At 46.5% G+C, this 22,643-nt stretch overlaps 1 protein-coding gene across 7 annotated transcripts in view; it reads right to left on the reverse strand.

Annotated features, from left to right (window-relative positions):
- The window catches only part of TNRC18 (trinucleotide repeat containing 18), a 206,777-nt gene that overhangs the window by 38,999 nt on the left and 145,135 nt on the right, over positions 1–22,643 (reverse strand). For all 7 annotated transcript variants that reach the window (XM_069209985.1, XM_069209990.1, XM_069209991.1 and 4 more), the window contains 2 exons: positions 19,734–19,875; positions 13,555–13,672 (listed from right to left, as the gene is read on the reverse strand). In XM_069209985.1, coding sequence (XP_069066086.1) covers positions 13,555–13,672; positions 19,734–19,875 — 260 coding nt within the window. The remainder of the gene's footprint in view (positions 1–13,554; positions 13,673–19,733; positions 19,876–22,643) is intronic.

The following is a 22,643-nucleotide window of genomic DNA, read 5'->3' on the forward strand; positions in this document are numbered from 1 at the left end:
GACCATGTGGCTGCCTTACATATTTCTTGCATTGGGATGTTTCCTAGAAAGGCCATGGTAGCACCTTTCTTTCTGGTTGAGTGTGCCCTTGGTGTAATGGGCAGCTGTCGTTTAGCTTTAAGGTAGCAGATTTGGATGCATTTAACTATCCATCTGGCTATACCTTGTTTTGAAATTGGGTTTCCTGCGTGAGGTTTTTGAAATGCAATAAAGAGTTGTTTAGTCTTTCTGATGTTTTTTGTTCTGTCAATGTAATACATTAATGCTCTTTTGACATCTAATGTATGTAGTGCCCTTTCAGCTACGGTATCTGGCTGTGGAAAGAACACTGGAAGTTCCACTGTTTGATTTAGATGGAACGGTGAAATAACCTTTGGCAAAAATTTAGGATTGGTTCTTAGGACGACTTTATTTTTGTGTAGTTGTATAAAAGGTTCCTGTATAGTAAACGCCTGAATCTCGCTTACTCTTCTTAGGGAAGTAATGGCGATGAGAAATGCCACCTTCCAGGTTAGGAACTGTATGTCGCAGGAGTGCATGGGTTCAAAAGGTGGACCCATAAGTCTAGTTAGGACAACATTTAGGTTCCATGAAGGAACAGGTGGTGTTCTTGGTGGTATAATTCTCCTAAGGCCCTCCATGAATGCTTTAATGACTGGTATCCTATATAGGGAAGTTGAATAGGTAGTTTGCAGGTATGCAGATATTGCTGCAAGGTGAATCTTAATGGAAGAGAAAGCTAGGTTAGATTTTTGTAAGTGAAGCAAGTAACCCACTACCTGTTCTGGAGTTGTGTGTAATGGTTGTATTTGATTAATATGGCAGTAGCAAACAAACCTCTTCCATTTACTTGCATAGCAGTGCCTGGTGGATGGCCTTCTGGCTTGTTTTAGGACTTCCATACATTCTTGGGTAAGTTGTAAGTGCCCGAATTCTAGGATTTCAGGAGCCAGATTGCTAGATTCAGCGATGCTGGATCTGGGTGTCTGATCTTTTGGTTGTGCTGTGTCAACAGATCTGGCCTGTTGGGCAATTTGATGCAGGGTACCACTGATAGGTCTAGCAGCGTTGTGTACCAGGGTTGCCTTGCCCAAGTTGGTGCTATCAATATGAGTTTGAGTTTGCTTTGACTGAGTTTGTTTACCAGGTAAGGAAGGAGAGGGAGAGGAGGAAAAGCGTAAGCAAATATCCCTGACCAGTTCATCCATAGGGCATTGCCTTGGGATTGTTTGTGTGGGTATCTGGATGCGAAGTTTTGGCATTTTGCGTTCTCCCTTGTCGCAAACAAGTCTATCTGAGGTGTTCCCCAGAGTTTGAAATAAGTGTTCAGAATTTGGGGGTGAATTTCCCATTCGTGGACCTGTTGGTGATCTCGAGAGAGATTGTCTGCGAGTTGATTTTGTATCCCTGGTATAAACTGTGCAATTAGGCGAATTTGGTTGTGAATTGCCCAATGCCAAATTTTTTGTGCTAGCAGGCTTAACTGCGTGGAGTGCGTCCCCCCCTGCTTGTTTAGATAATACATTGTTGTCATGTTGTCTGTTTTGACGAGAATGTATTTGTGAACTATTATTGGTTGGAAAGCTTTTAGTGCTTGAAAAACTGCTAGAAGTTCTAGGTGATTGATATGCAGTTTTGTTTGATGTACGTTCCATTGTCCTTGTATGCTGTGTTGATCGAGGTGTGCTCCCCACCCTGTCATGGAAGCATCTGTTGTTATTACGTATTGTGGCACTGGGTCTTGGAAAGGCCGCCCCTTGTTTAAATTTATGTTGTTCCACCACAGAAGCGAGAGGTAAGTTTGGCGGTCTATTAACACCAGATCTAGAAGGTGACCCTGTGCTTGAGACCACTGTGATGCTAGGCATTGTTGTAAGGGCCTCATGTGCAGTCTTGCGTTTGGGACAATGGCTATGCATGATGACATCATGCCTAGGAGTTGTAATACCATCTTTGCTTGTATCTTTTGTGTTGGATACATGCGTTGTATGATGGTGTTGAAATTTTGAATTCTTTGTGGACTTGGAGTGGCTACTCCTTTTGATGTGTCTATTATGGCTCCCAGGTATTGTTGTACCTTGCGTGGCAGAATTTTGGATTTTGTGAAATTGACGGTGAACCCTAGTTTGAAGAGGGTTTGTATGATATGATTTGTGTGATTTGAGCACTCTATTAACGAATGGGCCTTGATTAGCCAGTCGTCTAGATATGGGAACACATGTATCTGCTGCCTTCTTATGTGTGCTGCGACTACCGCTAGACATTTGGTAAAGACTCTTGGTGCGGTTGTTAATCCGAAAGGCAGTACCTTGAATTGGTAATGTATTCCTTTGAATACAAACCTTAGGTATTTCCTGTGCGATGGGTGTATTGGTATATGGAAATAAGCATCCTTGAGGTCTAAAGTTGCCATGTAGTCGTGCAGCTTTAGCAATGGCAATACTTCTTGTAGTGTGACCATGTGGAAGTGGTCTGATTTGATGAAAGTGTTCACTACTCTGAGGTCTAGGATTGGTCTCAGTGTTTTGTCCTTCTTTGGTATCAGAAAGTACAGTGAGTAAACTCCTGTGTTTATTTGTGTGTTTGGCACTAATTCGATTGCATTCTTTTGCAATAGTGCCTGCACTTCTATCTCCAGGAGATTGGAATGGTGTGTTGTTAAATTTTGTGCTTTTGGTGGTATGTTTGGAGGGAACTGTAGAAATTCTATGCAATAACCATGTTGGATAATTGCTAGAACCCAAGTGTCTGTAGTGATTTTCTCCCATGCTCTGTAATAATGACCTATTCGTCCCCCCACTGGTGTTGTGTGGAGGGGGTGAGTGACATGTGAGTCACTGTTTAGTAGTAGGGGTTTTGGGGCTTTGGAATCTTCCTCTATTTCTAGGGAATTGCCCTCCTCTATATTGTCCCCGAAAACCTCCTCTATACTGTCCTTGGTAACTGGACGGTGTGGCTTGTGAGGTGCTGGCTTGTGTGCTTTGACCCCGAAACCCCCCTCGAAAGGGCGTTTTACGGAATGAGCTGTAATTCCCTCTGCTCTGCGGGGAGTAGAGTGCGCCCATGGCTTTGGCAGTGTCCGTATCTTTTTTGAGTTTCTCAATCGCTGTGTCCACTTCTGGACCAAACAGTTCTTTTTCATTAAAAGGCATATTGAGAACTGCTTGTTGAATCTCTGGTTTAAATCCAGACGTTCGGAGCCATGCATGCCTTCTGATAGTTACAGATGTATTAATTGTCCGTGCAGCTGTATCTGCAGCGTCCATGGAGGAGCGGATCTGGTTGTTGGAGATGGCCTGTCCCTCCTCAACCACTTGTTTTGCCCTATTTTGTAAGTCCTTGGGCAGATGTTCAATGAGATGTTGCATCTCGTCCCAGTGGGCTCTGTCATAGCGCGCAAGTAGTGCCTGGGAGTTCGCGATGCGCCACTGGTTTGCAGCTTGTGCTGAGACTCTTTTACCAGCTGCATCAAACTTGCGGCTTTCTTTATCTGGGGGTGGTGCATCTCCAGATGTGTGAGAGTTGGCCCTTTTCCTAGCTGCTCCTACAACGACAGAGTCTGGTGGCAGCTGTGTAGTGATGAAAACCGGGTCCGTAGGAGGCGGCTTATACTTTTTTTCTACCCTTGGTGTGATTGCCCTACTTTTAACCGGCTCCTTAAAGATGTCTTTTGCGTGGCGGAGCATACCAGGGAGCATAGGCAGGCTTTGGTATGAGCTGTGGGTGGAGGAGAGTGTGTTGAATAAGAAATCATCCTCGACCTGTTCTGAGTGGAGGCTTACGTGGTGAAATTGTGCTGCTCTAGCCACCACTTGAGAGTACGCGGTGCTGTCTTCTGGTGGAGATGGCTTCGCAGGGTATGCCTCCGGACTGTTATCTGACACTGGGGCGTCGTATAGGTCCCATGCGTCCTGATCTTGGTCACCCTGGCTCATGGTGGTGTGAGCTGGGGAGTGTGATGGAGTTTGTGCTGGTGAAACGTCAATCACGGGCGGAGGTGAGGGTGGTGGTGTAACTCTTTTCACCACTTTTGGTTGTGGTGTTTGTTCCGTCTGGAACTCCAACCTCCTCTTTCTCCTAATGGGGGGAAGGGTGCTTATTTTTCCTGTCCCCTGCTGAATGAAGATACGCTTTTGCGTATGGTCCACATCAGTTGCTTGTAGCTCTTCCTCAAACCTATGCTTCTGCATTTGGGAGGTTAGCGAGTGCTCTTCTGTATAAGAGCCTGAAGCTGGGTCGCTTGCAGTTTGTTTCGGCATCGAAACTTTGTCTGCGTGTTTTTTCGGCTCCGAGGTGACTTTTTTCCTTTTCGGGGCCGAAACCTCTCGGCGTCGATCTGTTTCTGTGCCGCTGTCTCGGCGTCGAGCCGTGTCCACACCGGCATCACGGTGTCGAGGCTTGTCTCCAGCACCTTCTCGGTCCCGAGAAGGCTGCGTGCCGGTGTCTCGACCGGAGTCGGACGATCTCGGCACTGTTTGGGCCTTTTTCGGTGCCGATGGTCGGTCACCGAATTTATGGGTCGAGCCATGGCCTGGTGGCAGTGGCGTCCCCTGGGCCTTGTAAATGTTTCTTTGTGTGGTTTTCGACGTCTTACTCACGGTTTGTGTATCGTCGAATCCTTCGGAGTCGGAGTCTTGGATCGAGAAGGTACCTTCCTCTTCCTGTTCCTCGAACTCCCGTTGGGCTGTCGGTGCGGACGCCATCTGAAGTCTTCTGGCTCGACGGTCTCGGAGTGTTTTTCGGGACCGGAACGCACGACAGGCCTCGCAGGTGTCTTCGCTGTGCTCAGGTGACAGGCACAGGTTGCAGACCAAGTGTTGGTCTGTGTAGGGGTATTTATTGTGGCATTTGGGGCAGAAACGAAACGGGGTCCGTTCCATCGGCGTTCTTCAGCACGCGGTCGGGCCGACCAGGCCCCGACGGAGGATCGAAAAAACTACCCCGAAGGGCACCGGAGCTCTTCGATCTTCGATGCGGTGTTGAATGTAAGTACGCCGATCCCGAACGCAACAATACCGACGAAAATCTTCCGAAATTAGCTAATTTTCCGTTCCGAAACTCGGAGCGACAGGAACACGTCCGAACCCGATGGCGGAAAAAAAACAATCGAGGATAGAGTCGACGCCCATGCGCAATGGAGACAAAAGGAGGAGTCACTCGGTCCCGTGACTCGAAAGACTTCTTCGAAGAAAAACAACTTGTAACACTCCGGCCCAACACCAGATGGCGAGCTATTGCAGAACATGCGTATCTACAGCGACAGATGCCATCGAACAACATAGGTGCCTATGGAGAACAGGGGTGTGTTGGTACCAGTCTGCTAGCAGGTAAGTACCTGCGTCCTTGGGGAGCAGACCAGGGGGGTTTTGTAGAGCACCTGGAGAGGTGTGGGGGGGAACAAGCACACAAAACACACCCTCAGTGGCACAGGTGCAGCTGGGTGCAGTGTGCAAAGTAGGTGTCGGGTTTGTCGAAGAAAACAATTAAGGGACCCGAGGGTCACTCTGGCGATGCAGGCAGGGCACATTGGGGGCTTCTCGGGCCAGCTACCGACTGGACTTCGATGAGGGCCGCCTGCAGGTCACTCCTGCACTGGTAAGTGGTTCCTCTCGGTCCTGGGGGCTGCGGGTGTAGTGCTTGGTCCAGGCATCTGGTTCCTTTGTTACCAGGCAGTCGCAGTCAGGGGGGGCCTCTGGATCCTCTCTGCAGGCGTCACTGTGGGGGTGCAAGGAGGTCGACTCAGGGTGTCCACGTCGTTGGAGTCCTCTCTGCAGTGTTGGTTGTTCTGAACTCGAGCCGGGGGTGTCGGGTGCAGAGTGTGAAGGCCCACGCCTCTGGCTGTAAGTTAGAGTCTGTTTAAAGTTGCTGTCTTTGTTGTTGTTTCTGGACAGAACCGCTGTCCTAGGGAGGTTCTTGGTCCTTTAGGTGCAGGTCAGTCCTCAGAGGTCGCTGGTCCCGCTGGATGTGTCACCGTGCAGGTTCTTTGAGCCTGGAGACAGGCCGCTAGTGCTGGGGCCAAGTCAGTTGTCTCCGTCGTCTCTACGGGGCTTTCAAGTCAGCAGTCCTTCTTTCTTCAGGTTGCAGGAATATGATTTCCTGGGTTCAGGGTCGCCCCTAAATACTAAATTGAGGGGAGTGTTTAGGTCTCGGGGACAGTAGCCAATGGCTACTGTCCTGGAGGGTGGCTACTCCCTCTTTGTACCTCCTCCCTGAGAGGAGAGGGGGCACATCCCTATTCCTATTGGGGGAATCCTCCAAAACCAAGATGGAGGATTTCTTAAGGCAGGGGTCACCTCAGCTCAGGACACCTTAGGGGCTGTCCTGACTGGTGGGTGATTCCTCCTTGTTCTTCTTATCATCTCCTCTGGACTTGCCGCCAAAAGTGGGGGCTGTGTCCGGAGGGGCGGGCATCTCCACTATCTGGAATGCCCTGGGGCGCAATCACAACAGGCATGAGCCTTTGAGGCTCACCACCAGGTGTTACAGTTCCTGCAGGGGGAGGTGAGAAGCACCTCCACCCAGTGCAGGCTTTGTTCCTGGCCACAAAGTGACAAAGGCACTCACCCCATGTGGCCAGAAACCCGTCAGGTTTTGGCAGGCTGGCAGGAACTGGACAGCCTAACACTGGTGTTTGGACTGGGATACAGGGGGCATCTCTAAGTTGCCCTCTGTGTGCATTTTTCAATAAATCCCACACTGGCATCAGTGTGGATTTATTGTGCTGAGAAGTTTGATACCAAACTGCCCAGATTTCAGTGTAGCCATTATGGAACTGTGGCGTTCGTATTTGACAGACTCCCAGACCATGTACTCTTTATGGCCACCATGCACTTACAATGTCTAAGATTTGGCTTAGACACTTTAGGGGCATAGTGCTCATGCAGCTATGCCTTCACCTGTGGTATAGTACACCCTGCCTTAGGGCTGGAAGGCCTGCTAGAGGGGTTACTTACCTATGCCACAGGCAGTGGGATGTGGGCATGGTACCCTGAGGGGAATGCCATGTCGACTTAGTCATTTTCTCCCCACCAGCACACACAAGCTGTGAGGCAGTGTGCATGTGCTGAGTGAGGGGTCCCCAGGGTGGCATAATACATGCTGCAGCCCTTGGAAACCTTCCCTGGTCACAGGGCCCTTGGTACCAGTTACGAGGGACTTATCTGTGTGCCAGGGCTGTGCCAATTTTGGGAACAAAGGTACAGTTTAGGGAAAGAACACTGGTTCTGGGGCCTGGTTAGCAGGATCCCAGCACACTTTCCATCATAACTAGCATCAACAAAAGGCAAAAAGTTAGGGGGTAACCACGCCAAGAAAGGCATTTCCCTACATTCTGTGTAAATTGTACTTTTGATTGGGTTATCCATATTTGATTTACTGTTAAGTCCTTGGTAAAATGCACCAGAAATGCCAAGGGCCTGTAAATCAAATTCTACTAGTGGGCCTGCAGCACTGGTTGTGCCATCCACATTAGTAGCCCTGTAAATCTAGCTTAGACCTGCCACTGCAGTGTCTGTGTGTGCAGTTTTAAACTACCAAAAACCATTCCTTTTACTACATGTCAGGCACTCCTAAGGTAGGCCCTAGGTATCCCCAGGGGTAGGGTGCAGTGTATGTTTAAGGTAGGACATATACTAGTGTGTTTTATATGTCCTAACAGTGAAATACTGCTAAATTCGGTTTTCACTGTGCAAGGCCTATCCCTCTCATAGGTTAACATGAGGGCTGCCTTTAAATATCCTTAAAGCGCAGATTCCCCTTCAGAGCAGGTAAAATTGTGGAGTTTAGAGTCTCTGAATGCACAATTTAAAAATACATATTTTATTGAAGTTGGTTTTTAAATTGTTGGTTTGAAAATGCACTGTTAGAAAGTAGGCATTTTCTTACTTGAACAAATTCTGTGACTGCCTGTTTGTGGATTGTCTGTCTGGGTCAGTTTGACTGTTTTGCACCTCTCTAGCCAGTGACACAAAGGGGTAGGAGTGTAGCCTGCATATCCTGATGAGCCATCTGAACTAGAGGAGAGGAAGGAGTTGTCATTCACACCTGGAAGGACTGTGCCTACCCTCACACAATGCAGTCTCCGACCCCCTGGTGTGTGTCTGGGGCCTGGCCTGGCCAAGGAAAGATCTTCCAAACACTTGAGACTTTGCTTTCAAGTTTGCCAACTTCAAAGACAAAAAGGGATATAAGAGGAAGACCCAAAACCCCAGACTTATCTTCTTTCTGCAATCAGGAGGAACCTCTGCCAAGGAGAAGAGCTGGAGGAGGAGGAGTACTGTCCCTTTGCTGTGCTGCTTGGCTGGCTGGCCTGCAGTTGCTGCTTCTGCCTGAAAAGAGTGCAAAGGGTGAACTTTGCTGTGTGTCCTGCTTGAGAAAGTTCTCCAAGGGCTTTGAGTAGAGCTTGCTTCCTGTTGGAAGTCTCAGGAACACCAAAGACTTCAGTTTCCTCGACCTGCAGCACTGGGAACTGTGTGTTTGTGCTGTTCAAGAGGAGAAACCCCTGCGATGCCGCTGCCCTGCACCGTGACCTGCCGACGCCACACGGAGTCGCATTGCCCCGCTTCGCACCATGACCCTGGTCTTACTGACGCCATCAGATGACTTAACTGAGCCGCTGCTCGCACCGTGACCTGTGGGCCCCGCACTCCAGCATCATCTGCTCACACCACAGCCTGAGCCTCCACGACAACGACGCTCCTGACATCAGCGCCGCTGCCTGCACAGTGGCTTGTGGACACCCCGCGTGAGGGTCACAAAGCACCGTCCCGTCCCACACCGCTGGCTTGGGCCTACAGACAGCAATTCTGCAACAACGCTGCTGCTGTCTGCACTGTGACCTGTGGACACCGCATGTTGCACCTCCCCACTTCACACTGCAGCCCTGGTCCCACCAACACTGCTGGGCGCCGTCACCAGGCCGCTGCCTGTATCGTGACCTGTGGGCACCGCGCATCACATCGTCCCAATTCGCACTGCAGCCCCGACGCCATCCATGGCAATGCTCCTGACTTCATCAGCCCGGAGTTCCATCTGCAACGCGTGTGACTTCAAGGACCCACTGAGTCTGGAACCGACACTGACACCGCTCTCCAGAGCTCACCGCGAGGATCATGATGCCCTACAAATTCAAGGTACTGTTTGCAGGTCTTCCCGACACCGCGGCCGTCCTGAACTTTTGGTTTTGTTGATCACGACGCAGTGATAACCCCAGGTGGAGCTATTGACTTCAAGGAATTGTATTTTTGAGTAAATTTTGCAGAATTTATACTTTTAATACAGTATGTTGGATTTTTATCGTATTTGGTCTTGTTTTATCTATATAAATATTGGCTATTTTTCTAAAACTGTTGTGGTGTCCTTTTGTAGTGTTTTCACTGTGTTACTGTGTGTTATGTGCAAATCCTTTACACATTGCTTCTGAGAAAAGCCTGACTGCTCGTGCCAGGCTACCAAGGGAATGAGCAGGAGTTATCTGAGCGGGTATCTCCCTTTATCCGGACTACAGTAAAAGTTCCTACTTGGACAGGGTGCAAACCGATTGCCAACTAGAGACCCCATTTCTAACACTGGTTGGCAGCTGTGAGATAGGACTTGCATTTGCCCTTGACCTACAGTGATTTGTGTGCATTACTACCATATTGCAGATCACTACGTACCACATACTGTATTTTCCTTTTTGTTCTCTGGTGTCCTCCTAGAGATATTGACATATTTGTGGACTCTGGTTTTTGGTTGTGAGGCCTTTGCAGAATGGAAGTCAACTTCTGGCACCTAGAGTACTACATGTTGAGGGAGCTAAAGGTTTTCTGCAAGGAAGAGAAGGTCCCCCCGAGGTGAGTCTTTGAGACAGCCCCGTTTCAGTATGAGATGAAACGCTGGGAAGCAGCCATACCAGATTGTTCTGAGGAGGAGGACTACTCTGATGCAGAGGGCAATGGCACTGAAAGGGAACCAGAGAGAGGGGAATGACTCCTAGCTCAGGAGCACTGGATGAACAGCTCGAGAGAGCTGAGGCTAAGAGAGGCTTAGCCAAGGAAAATGTATTATGTGCAGGTCAGGAACTGAGCTGTGAAGAGCTGAAGCTGGAAGCCATGAGGGCTGAGTCCAGTTCAGATGGTGGCAGCAAATGTGTTATATCCAGGGCTGATGAAGAAGTGCACAATGCCCAGAGATTTGGTGCCAGACTTGAAGGAGGGGGTTAACACACCAGGAGGTTCAGGAGTATGAGGGAGCTCCAGTGATGTGCAGGGTCGCTGAGGTGGATTGGGGAACTGGCATAGGGAAGTCATATTCCTAGTGGTGGGAAGGACACCCTACTGGCTCTAGGTGAGTGTGACAGGGAGAGGGGTTGCTGGAGAGCACATGTCCAGTCCTTGTTTTCCAGAGCTACGCCAACACCCGGTGGAGTGGGAGTTCTCTAACCCCAGGAAGCTTTCACTGGAGGCAGACCTCTGGGTGAATACCTGAGAGTCTGAAGAGGCATTTGGGATGGGTGAGGGATCTGAAGTCCAGTCTTAGAGGAGAGGGATTGGGGGTAGGCTGAGGCCCAGGGTGCCCGAGATCCAGTCCCAGGTCCTAGAGGGTTCCATGAGGCAACACCAGGAGGGGAGCCTAGCCTGTACCGTAGGGCCATCTGCTGAGGGAGACCCCATAGTGTCAGGAGAACTTTGGTTGGTGGGGGTGGGGGGGGGGGGGTGGTGGAAGAGCTGTAGCCTGCGTCCCACCAGTTCTGGTGTCTGGGTACCACTCTTAGTGAGGGGTTGCAGAAGTCCAGACAGAGGATTGAGTGGAGATTGTGTGCCCTAGTGGAGATCTTGGAGGGTCAGCAGTTAACTCTGAGGGTCAGAGTCCTCCAGGAATGACCTTGGTGATAACATTTCTGGGGGGGGGGGGAGGGGGGGGGGGGGGGGGGGTGGAACCATGCTTTGTCAGATGGGCAGAGGTCAGGAGACCAGTGCCATCCAGACTCTCATATGGTGTGCTCCCCAGGAAGTCCTGGCTTGCCAGGCAATGGTCCAGGCTGAGGATACAGACCCTAGACTGGAGGATCAAGTGCAGAGGGTAAACTCTGACCCGATTTAAGGGGGGGTTGGCCCAATACCTCACCCCCCCCCCCCACACCCCTTCCCCCCAAGTATGCCTGCTGGGGGTGCAGGATGCAGGAACCCAGAAGAAAGGGCAGGGGTAGGGACTCCTCGCACCTGGCCCTGGTCAATCTGAAGGTACAGACCCCAGGTTGGAAGGCCAGTTGCAGGTTAACATCCCTGGACTGGTGGGAGGATTCTGCAGGACTGTTTCCATAAGCAGCCTGACAATTCTAGACTCTGGGGGTGCCGCTCCTAGCGGGAAGATACAAAGCCCTAGAGGGGAAAACCACTGTCAGGCATTCATCCCTGACCTGGTGGAAGGGAGAGTGGTCAAAGGGTGCCCGACTCCTGGGGTTACTGCCCCCTTTTCTTTCTTTCTGTTTTTTCTCTCTCTCGATCTCTCTCTCGATCTCTCTCTCGATCTCTCTCTCGATCTCTCTCGATCGATCTCTCTCGATCTCTCTCGATCTCTCTCGATCTCTCTCGCTCTCTCTCGCTCTCTCTCTCTCGATCTCTCTCGATCTCTCTCTCTCGATCTCTCTCTCTCGATCTCTCTCTCTCGATCTCTCTCGATCTCTCTCTCTCTCGATCTCTCTCTCTCGATCTCTCTCTCTCGATCTCTCTCTCTCGATCTCTCTCTCTCGATCTCTCTCTCTCGATCTCTCTCTCTCGATCTCTCTCTCTCGACAGTCACAGTACTGGGAGAGCCTTGAAAGGCCTGGGGCCTGACTCTCAACCCTGACAGCTGTCAGTGGTCACTGTGGCTTGCTGTCCTGGTGGACAGAGTTGCTTTACACATTGCTTCTGATATAAGCCTGACAGCTCGTGCCTAGCTACCAAGGGGATGAGCAGGGGTTATCTGAGCGGGTATCTCCCTTATCCTGACTAGAGTGAGGGTCCCTACTTGGACAGGGTGCAAACAGACTGCCAACTAGAGACCCCATTTCTAACGGGGAGGAGCCATCCCCCTGCATCTACAGGCACCAACCACATCTACCTGATTGATAATGTTTCTGGCCATCGGCCCACCGACTGAGCACCACTTCAGGAGGAGGACTTTGTGGCACTAGTTCAGTCCAGTCTCTCAGCTGAGTTTTGAGATGCTCAACCCTCCAGGAGCTCCCCTGCACCAATACCCTGTGTTCCAGGTCGCTTGCACCAGCAAAGGCTTGTTTCGTGACCAGCCCAGACCATCCATCTTGGAAGACGTCCCGCATGTTGAGGGGTATCAGGACAGATCAACGACAAGGGTGGCCCTGCAGTTTTGTTTTTATCCCCACTTCAGGTCAACCAATCGACTTTAAGAGCCGTAAATGCAAGCTGCCAGCCAGCCAAGACCCTCTGCACCAGAGCCTGGGTCCATGACTTCTGCCTGTTTCCCCTTGGCATAGGGGTCCCTACGAGCTGAGCCCCACTTTGTAGGTTCTTCCAAGCTTGTCCCCTAGTACCCCATTGTAGCCTTTGTTTCAGATCCAGACTGACTTTAATGGTGTAGCACTCGAGGCTACCATCCCGTCCGGCACCTCTGCACCCTAACACAACAGGACAAGTAAAGTTTAACTGATGGTGGTACTTTGCGTGCACCCCTTTAAGCCCCCCCGCCCAACCCGGATCCGCCCCCACCCTAAAACACCCTAAGTCCCAAAAGGCAACTCTCACCTCTGCCTGCCAGTACCTGTTTGCTATGTGTGTTTTTCTCCCATAAGGTAACTTTATAGTGTTCCAGGCTCATGCCTCAAAACAGTTATTTAAGATATTTTATCTGTTTGGTTTTAAAATCAATGATTTTGACCTAAAGTTATTCAGAAGATCTTGGTGTCTAAATTCCTATAAAAGCTGCTTTATTCTATAAATTTCTCAGATTTCTTATTGAGTATGTGAACCATTTATTGACTGTGTGTGTAGAACAAATGTTTAACACTCCCCTTTGATAAGCCTACTCTGCTCTACCACACTACTACAGATAGAGCACTCAGGATTATTAAAGTAAGCCCTTAAACCAATAAGGATTGTGTGGACTTTTTGCATAGTGTGCCCTTACTTTGGCACCACTACATAAAAAGCTAGCTTCCAACAACAGACATCTAAAGCTCACACAGGTTTTGTGTTATGATGACCCAGCTGCTACAGCTCTAGTGATACTACCAGGTGAACCCAAATAAACAATCTGCAGGAGACCAGCCTGGGCTATAAACACATAGATGTGGCTCATTTTGTTAAAACGCAAATCTCTTATTTGTTTTAACGGATTATTAGCAGAATCTCTTCTTGCTGTGATCAGAGACCCAGTTGAGAAATCCTGAGCCACGAGCAGCAACAAAAGTGGTGGGAAGCTTAATAATACACTTTGTGATGCAGCTGTACACTTGGGTCTGAGTCACTGACTGTTATTCCCACTGTGTGAATGACAGACAAGGTAGCCACAGCAAACCATGTATTGGGTTAGAACATTGTTCATATTACTTACATGTCGGGCGAATGCACAGTCTGCACGTGTCCTGCATACAGAAGTTTGTCATCCATTGGAATAAGGACACGTAGCCCATCCGTCAGCTTGTCCTCATCAATCAAGCAGGAGCGGGGAGCTAGAACATGAAAAAAGGGAATCAAGTTGTTGCTCACATATTTTGCCCTTTACTTTGTTTGCAACAGAAATACTTTCCACTAAAATTCAGCTGGACAAGCTGGGGACCGGACGTGCTTCTTGGTGGGACACTTTGCTTCAGGCCAAATCAGGTCATAGCAATCTGGTCAAAACAGATTTCAACGAGTCTGAAGACGTCCACTCAGCAAATGTGATGCTGTGCTTGATGCTGATCAAATTAGTTTTAAAGGAAATACCTGGTGGTGCATGTTGTAAAGACACTCAATGAAATAAACTGAATCTTGAGGTGAAAAGCATGTAGACTTTCAAGATCACAAGCAAAAGCAAGTCCAGGAAATCAGCCACCCGATGTAAAGTGCCTATAAAAAGTTGCCATAATGGCTCTTTGGGTGCACATTATGATCCCTGCCTGACCAGGAAGTACCAGATTCACAACAAAAGCAACCCATAGCTCTTCGATAAAAGATGTTCATCTCTGCAATGGGATGAGAAAGACCCTGCTAAGGTCTTAAGGGATGTTGCTGAATCTTGAAAACCAAACCTCACAGCTGAATCCCTTAAACATAAATTAATTAGGCAAAAGTGACAATGATCTGGCTCTCGATAAGTCATTTTTACCATAGGAAATAGAGGAGTTCTTAGAATTTGGAGTGGAGTTCCTACACTGTCTGGGCTTTGAATGGAATCCTTTACTTATTCACGTCTTGTCTAGTATTAATGGCCGAGGTAAGAAAGTGCTAGTGTCAGCAATTTTTCGAGTGACAATACAGGTGGATGTATCACAAAAACATGGGTTGTAGTTTGACAGTAGCTTCAAAAACGTATCCTCATTTGAAGGCTCCAATAGGATAGTACCAGATGTCCTTGCTGTAGGTTTGACCAAAGTTGGTTGGGAGAAGGGAGGAGACAATCTCCACTCTCCTATAAGACTCTGACCTGCCCCAGTATCTCCATTTACCTTAATTTCAAATATGTGCTATCACTTCAATCAGTGACTGTAGTGGTTTTTGGTAGGAGAGGGACCAGTCCATGCACAAAGCAGATCATTAATTCCATCTAATCTATCACCCCCTTCTTGTTCCCTCTTTTCAATTTCCCTTTTCTCTACCACAGCTTTGAGAAAACATTAGTATGGTATGAAGCACTGCTCTAATTTCCAGAGTTAAGACAACTATGAAGTGGAACTCGACTATTCCATATTAGAATAGGTCTACATAAACATAACTTATCCACACCACCATGAGCGCAAGGCAACGCAAGAAACTGCTTTCTTCAGACAAACTCATGGGACCCATGGCTTCTACAGTGAAGAGCATGCAGCACAGAGCAAGACACCAGGCCAGATACAGAGGTCCTTTAACAAAGACCCAATCGACGAAGCCCGATAACTCCGGGGGGGAGGGGGAAGAGGTCTCCCATTTCATGCTAAGGAAGAAAATAAAGACCAAACCTAGCTTCCTCTCTTGAGACCTGCCTCGCATCACAAAAACAAGATGCATTCACCCTTGAAACGGGTAGGGAAAATTCACATGACATTTCAAGTCAGACAGGATGTTATCTATCCTGATCATTAAAGGTGGAGCTTGGTATTGGAGGGAGTGAGCAGAATAATACAAAACCACATACTCTGCCCATTTTTTAGCATTTTCACCTCATTCTGACAAAGGCGGAACAGATAAGGGATCACAGGACGCAGGAGACAATGCAGGACGGTGCCTAGCATCTGGAAGGCTGTTTTTAGGTTCTACTGCTGTCTTCAAGTAGAAAGTCACCACCCACAGAACTAGAAACTTAATGCTGAAGGCTTAAGGGTGGCAGAGTGTTTCAAGCTTCACAAGTTGATTGTGCAAAGTCACCTGGACGTTCTTCTGTGTGAGGCAGAGTTACATTGAGTACCAAACCTATGGGATAAGCACAGGAGCAAGCCTTGCAAAATGGTAACAAATGAAGCTCCCTCTTAGTGTCAGCACCTCCGAATCACTAGCTCACGAAATTTCAATCGATATGAAGTAATGCATTATAAAAGGACGGAAGCCACTGCAAAATTTGGCTAAAATTTCCCACTTTGACTGACTCAGACGAACAAAGAATGCAGGAGCAACAGGGGTCTAAAGTTATGCCTCGCCAGGACAATAATGAAGATCTAAGACTAAACTTTGGAAAGAAAACAGCCAGTGTCATCTGAAAACATGGACTTTAAAACTTAACATCTGTGGCAAAATCAGACTACCAAAATATCGACCTACCACAAAATCATCCTATATAAAAATATAATCCTAAAATACACAGAGTATCAAACACGGGCCACCTAACATGCTAGGGCTGATGTCCAAATAGGATGCTAGCAACGCTCTCAAAAAAGGGGGGGGTGGGTTATTATGGCTGTATTTAAGTACATGCCGAAAGGTTTAACTTGAAACATTTCTGATATGTCGATAATTTGGCAGTCTGTTCTTAGGAATCTGTTTTTGCAAAAGAGGCTTTGTTTTTGAAGTGCGTGTTACGACGTGGAACCAAACAAGCCATGAATGGGTCACTAAACTTGAAAATGTATCAGTTTTTTTATGGAGCTAACGCAGACCTAGGAGGGCAGCTAAATACATGACTGACGCGATCATAGGGTGGGTGGTCAATCCCAAACCTTGCCTTTTATTACTGGGCTTGTATGTTGCAGCATATGGGGAGTTTGCTGGATTCAAACAAGCTGAGCTATCCGTGACCAGAGTCGTCTCCTACTTATGAGCTGATTTTTGAGAGCAGAAGCGAAGGCATGCCTGGCCACATATATAGAATAAAGTTATTATAAGACCAGGTTAGAGATTGTAAGAGTAGTGTATAAGGTTTGGAACCAGATCAGGTGACAAGTCGGTCTTGTGAAATTTAATTTTAAATGTCTTTTTCTGCAGCATCAGTTTTTCCTCCTATTTTTCAGGATGCCGTCATGGGCAGATGGGCACGCAATGGAGCTTTAGGGAATGTTTGTGGCAACGGCCAACTTCACTCCTTTTCTGAACTACAGGAGGCCTCCGGGTAGCAGAGGGGTTATTTTTTTTTAATCACTTCAGCTGCGAGACTTTATCAAAAGGAAATTAGATTTAGACTTAGTAGTAAGGATCCCCCTGATTGAGGAATTGAGGCAGTGGGGCAAGATTGGCATAATTTATTAACTGTTGTTACAGACTCAGCCAAATGACGCAGAACTGCAAAATGCTAGCTAGGAGGCCAGATTTGGATCAGAGGGCCTTTATTTGCAGGAATCATTGGACCCGGGTAACATGCTGTTGCTAACGGCAGGTTTGAGAAGTCAACATTATAAATCAGTTTTTAACCTATATCATATGCCAACGAGGGTAGCTAAGTGGGGAGGAAGGTCTGGACACGAGTAGCAACTCTAATAGGTGCGTTAGAGGAAGCAGATATAATTCACATGTTTTATTCATGCCCCAAATTAGATGGCTTTAAGCAGGATGTCAAGAAGTTTGAGTTCAATTATTGGCTGGCAGGTTTGGCTATCATCTTCTATGATGCTATTAGGTGTGGTTTAGATGGGTGGGAGGATTCGGAGACTCTGAGGAGGGTAGCATATTTACCTTTTATAGCTATGGCGGTCACCCATCTGTGTATTGCTTCAGAATGGATAAACCCTGATCCTCCAACTTTAGCAATGTAGAGATCAAGATTTATCAGTGTATAACATGGAAATAAATCTCTATAAGTGTAAGGGGTGAGACAAGTGGAGGGACTACATGGGCTGCGGTTACCAAGGGTCGATGCCACGAGAATATTCAGGGGCTGGTAATAAAGTATGGAAGTTATGTGCCATTATTGTTTCAGTGTTTTTTTTCTACCCATTCCCTCTTAGGCGCTAAATTCTGCTCTCCTCAGGATATGGGTTGGGTTGTCTATTTACTACTTCCGTTTGGTATTTTTTCTGTGCTGTAAGAGCAGAATATATATATTATTATTTTTTTAGGGAAGATTATTATTATTATTTTTTTTTAGGTATCGTCTGCAGTGTATAAATTTGTAACTTTGCAAAAATCTTTTTTTTTTTTTAACAGAAAAAATACAGGAATCCTATTGTCGTCACCAATGTTAAGGAACAGGTAACAAACCTTTAGAATTTTAAAACTACTTTATTTTCACCACTTCATAGTTGGTTGCGTGTTTCTCCACTCGTTCTTTCTGATCGCCCTTTACATTACAGAACTAGTACAAATTGCAATCATCATAAAGTCACAAAAAGTACTGAACAACTTAATGTATAGACATTAATAAATACCCAGAATCTCAACGACCATAACAAGTGACAAACTATGGCTTTCTAGTCAAATTGTGTGAGACAATAGCACAGAAGAAACCATTTCAAGTACAATATTTAGATGATCATTAACTTTTGATATGTTGTATTCGCAAAAGATAGGGCCACAGTGGTAAAAGCGGAACAAGCGATTTGAACATTAGAGAGCAACATTAATCACAACAAGAATCGAATAGCAGTATTAAGAGGGGCGTAACAGTTAACCGCCCCCTTTGGTGGCTCGACATAGACACAGATTGAGAAAGGGTTCAGTGCTTCAGATCTTGGAAGGATTCGCGCAGAGGTAGCGGAAAGCATTCAGAGTTCTCTGGGCGAGGTTGGCAGATAAACGCCACAAGCAGGCAGGAACGGTGCGTCGAAGCGTTTGCTTATATCCACACATCTAGGTTCTATTGAACACTATTGGCTTTAATGAAAGCGTTCTGTTCTATTTATCAACGTAAGAAATGACGTTTTTGGCATATGCATTCTAATTAGGACAAAAACTGAATACATGAAGCACTTCCCTGACCCAATTTGAAACTTCTAGCATTTTAGAAACCTTCAGAGATGGATTATACTTGCAGGGCCTTTTAAAAAAGTTTAATTTACTGCTTTTTGGGTGTATATATTAAAAAAGGCATCTATTGGATAGGTAATTGTCTGGCAAGAAGAGTTACAATAAGCCCATCTTTTAATCAACACCGAAAAGAAGCATGCATTTGTGATCCTTTGGCGCCATCTAGTGGATATTTTATGGTATAAAAATGAAATCACTAGTTCTCATCTATTTTAAACAGCTTTCCGCGACTTTGAATACGATTTAGACACGGGCTGGTAATGCAATAAGTTGTCAATTTAATCCAAGGCATTTGCCACTGCAAAGTCCAAGGAAAAAGGCGCAAATTAACAACATTTTGCTATGCACAACGAAAGGGTCTTAAGAATTCCTCCAACTTATTTCGTCGACATACAAGTTCTGTCTTTTACATGTATCGAAGAGTCGGAAGATACGTTTGCACAGCCAAGTGAGTGAGGCTGCAGAATTGATTCAGTCTGCCAACTATTCCACAAATCCATAACACTTGACTTCTGCAGCTGGAAAGTACACTGGAGAAAACCATTGACACAGTTAAGGAAACATGAAGGTTCCATATGTATGTTAGCTAGAATCCTCAAGAGATCCAGTAATAGTTTAAGCACTCCACTACCCACTGGACTTGAATACTCTGTATAAAGAGGTGGACTATGTCCACCATCATGACCTATGGACACGTCATTAGAGACATACTTCAAGTGAATAGCTCCTTCAACATTTGTAAAAAGTCTGCATAAACGATGGTGTATGCGTCAGCCGCGGAACACTCCAGCAGTCAAGGGTCAAATACTTCTCACTATCAATAAAGAACAAGCAAAAGAACTAGGTATCGTTTACTGTCGTGATAGGGCAACTGGCTGGAAAGACATTATCACAAAGAGCAAAAACCTCACTCTGTCCAAATATGCTTATTTTTGTAATCTTGAAGCCTCAAATTCTCAGGTCCCGCCATGTATGCATGATGGGATAGGCTACCTGTTGTATGTGCGCCGGACATTTGGTCAGGCGCACAACAACAGTAGCAAACTGGGCGTTAACGAGGACCGCAAACCACAAATGACACCGCTTTGAATCTGTGAGCCAAAAATGTGTGCCACCGTATTCACAACAGAGTTGTCCAATGCCACAGCCAATCTCACTTACCTGGCGTGGGTGGGCGTTCGAGGGGCATGGTGAGAGGCAAGTGTTCATCCTCTGAGAAGCTGCTGTCCTGGTTTGGCTCAAAGTCCTCTTCGGCTGCCATGCTTTCCATCAGTTTACTCACTGCACCTCCCTTTCCTCGACTCTGGCGAGGAAAAACAAAAAACAAACCTCCATTAACTATTGTATGAAATTTCACTTGCATTAAAATAAAGCATATCATCGTTTCTGCAGGCCTTACCAAAATGTGATTGGAATGTCTAAACCAGGACTTCAATATTTGGGCAGCTACCTTTAGGCCTGTAGAGCGGTAGACTATGCTTGACTGTACCAAGACAGATGTTCCGCTCTTGTAATCTTGCGTCCCAAGTGCTCAATTGTGTCCCGTTACTGAATGTCCCCATGTACAAGATGACAAGCAATCCTGGGCGCATTACCGCTTTGTGTGTGTAGCTTGATTCTCTAAGTGCAGAGGACAAGCAGTGGGGGGAGAATTAGTCCTCTCCCCTCAAATTATTAGAATATCATACGATACTTCCCAAGTAGCCACATATCATTTGCAACACACACACCTCCCAAGGCTGGATCTCAAGTAACAGCACTTTGCATTCTGGGATTGTAGATTTGTGTGTCATATAAATGATCACTAAAGTCTAATCAGCCCATGACACTCTGTTGCCTTTCCACTTGGAAGTAAACAAAAGGCGACAATTAGCCCTTCATAAAACTTAAAAGCAATAAAACATGACTGTGCTGCTGCGTTAAATTACAAATTATTTACCGTGCATCGGACAATGTGATATGGTGCCTGGCTGAGGCCGAGTGCACTGGTGCGGGTTTCTCTATCTGATCCATTGTCCTGTCACAAACGACAAGAAGCCATTTGGCAGCGGTGCGAATGAGCAAAATAAAATACCACAAAATACTCGATACTTTAATATCTCTCTAAGGTTGGGACAGGAAGGGGTCGGGCAGCAATATTAGGATCCAATGTCTGTACCTGGACCAATATTCACAGCTTTTGCCCTTTAAAAAATGTAAGATAACTGGCCTGGTATGAACACGCTCCACAAACTGCCCCAGAGGGGTAAAAACAAAGTTCAAATGCTCAGCTCCTCTTCCCCTTACCTAGGCAAGTATCAAACCCTAGAACTATTGTGGGTTTATCCTATGCAGCAGACGAGTCTGGTTAAAAAAAGGATGGTCATTTAGTTGAAAACCATCAAGATGATGTTGCACCCTCTGAAAACCAGACCACCACAGCTCAACTCCGCCTCTTTGGCTTTTGGTACTGCGGCACGCTTCACCAGAGTGACGTCTCTTGCACCTTTGCTTCTAGTCCAACACCAAAGACCAGTCACTACGAGTAGCAGCATACAATCAGACCCCGATGAACAGTCGGCTAGCCCGTCAGCTGTTTCTGGTGGTGCCTTAATACAAGTATTAACAACCACTCACTTGTAACATAGCAATGTATTCTTTGCACTCTTCAGGTAGGGGTATCAGGTTTTGTTAAATGTCTTTCCATGGCCGACAACCATACAAGCCAAGAGTTGGACACTGAAGGTGCCACTTTCCTGCGCACTCCATTCAATCCAAACTAATCATTTGCTCTCCTCATCTCAAGGTGACCCTAATTAGAATCTGCATTTATGGCCTCTTAGCAGGTGCGACATCTATGCAGGACTCAGGCTCTGCATGTGCCCTAGCAAATCTTGGGTCCTGTGGGAGAAGCTAGTAGTTTCACTCTACAAGATGTAACAAAGTGAACTGTGTGCACTGGTAAGCTAGATTTTCTTCATTACAATAGCATCAGAAGTAAAGACACAGATCAACTTACATTGCAGCGGGGTAAGCATCTCAGCACTTCCCTTTAAGAGAGTGTTTTACATGTGGCATATATTAATTAAGCTTTATACAGGTAAGAAGAGAGTGGAGGGAGCTTTTTTTTTTTTTTACACATATTTTACTTTAAACATTAAAATAAATAAAATTCCCTGATACAATTCACTGAAAACAAATTATAAAAATAAAACAATCCGGTAAACTAGCGCTTGTTTTCTGTACATTCACATTGAACCAAAATGAACAACTGAAGCAAGGATAGCAATTAAGGAAAAGTCCATCTTTCTACTCTAAAACCAAGCCTTGCATATAAACAATGCAGAACAAAGGAGACACGACACCAGGCAAACAAAGAAGGAAAGCAAAGAAAGAAGGCAAGAAAGAAAGGATAGACTACACCATAAAGAGAGATCACAGTGTGAATGCTTTAGAAAGGCCCCATATCGTTCACAAATTAGTGGCTGTTTTCTTCATGGCTAGTTGAGCAGTTCAATTCCAGCCAGACTGACTTCGAAATACACAGTGGCTAAGAACTCCATGGCAAACATTCGTAAACCAACTAAGCAGAGAACCCACAACTGCAGCCACTCTAATGTTACAACTCTGTTAGAAGATGAAAACATGCAGTGTGCCCGTATGCCAAGTCTTTAAGCAGATGAAGCTGTTGTATGAAAACTGCTGCAGCCATTGTATTTATCTTGAGATGGGAGCAAGAACCAAACTAAAACTCCAGCTAGAATTCCTACATTGCAGTATACGCCCACATTTGCTTCTCAAGCTGACAAAGTGGGCAAACATCCTAACAATATACCAAGACAGAAGGAAACTAGTTAAAGCAACGTGGAAAGCATAATTCCCTTCAAGGTAATAGCTGACCACTTAAGCTCACCGTTGGACCATTCAGTTGAATAACCAAGCACCTTAGCACAAAATTCAGTTGTGCGCCTGATTTTGACTATATCTCAATTCTTAGGCAAAAGTTTGCCAAATGTGTTTACTTGCTGGAAACCCTTATGACCCTAAAGCTTCCACTACACTGACTTGCCATAAAAACCTAACATGTTTTTT

This window comes from Pleurodeles waltl, chromosome 10 (genome assembly GCF_031143425.1).
Source record: "Pleurodeles waltl isolate 20211129_DDA chromosome 10, aPleWal1.hap1.20221129, whole genome shotgun sequence".
NCBI lineage: Eukaryota > Metazoa > Chordata > Amphibia > Caudata > Salamandridae > Pleurodeles > Pleurodeles waltl.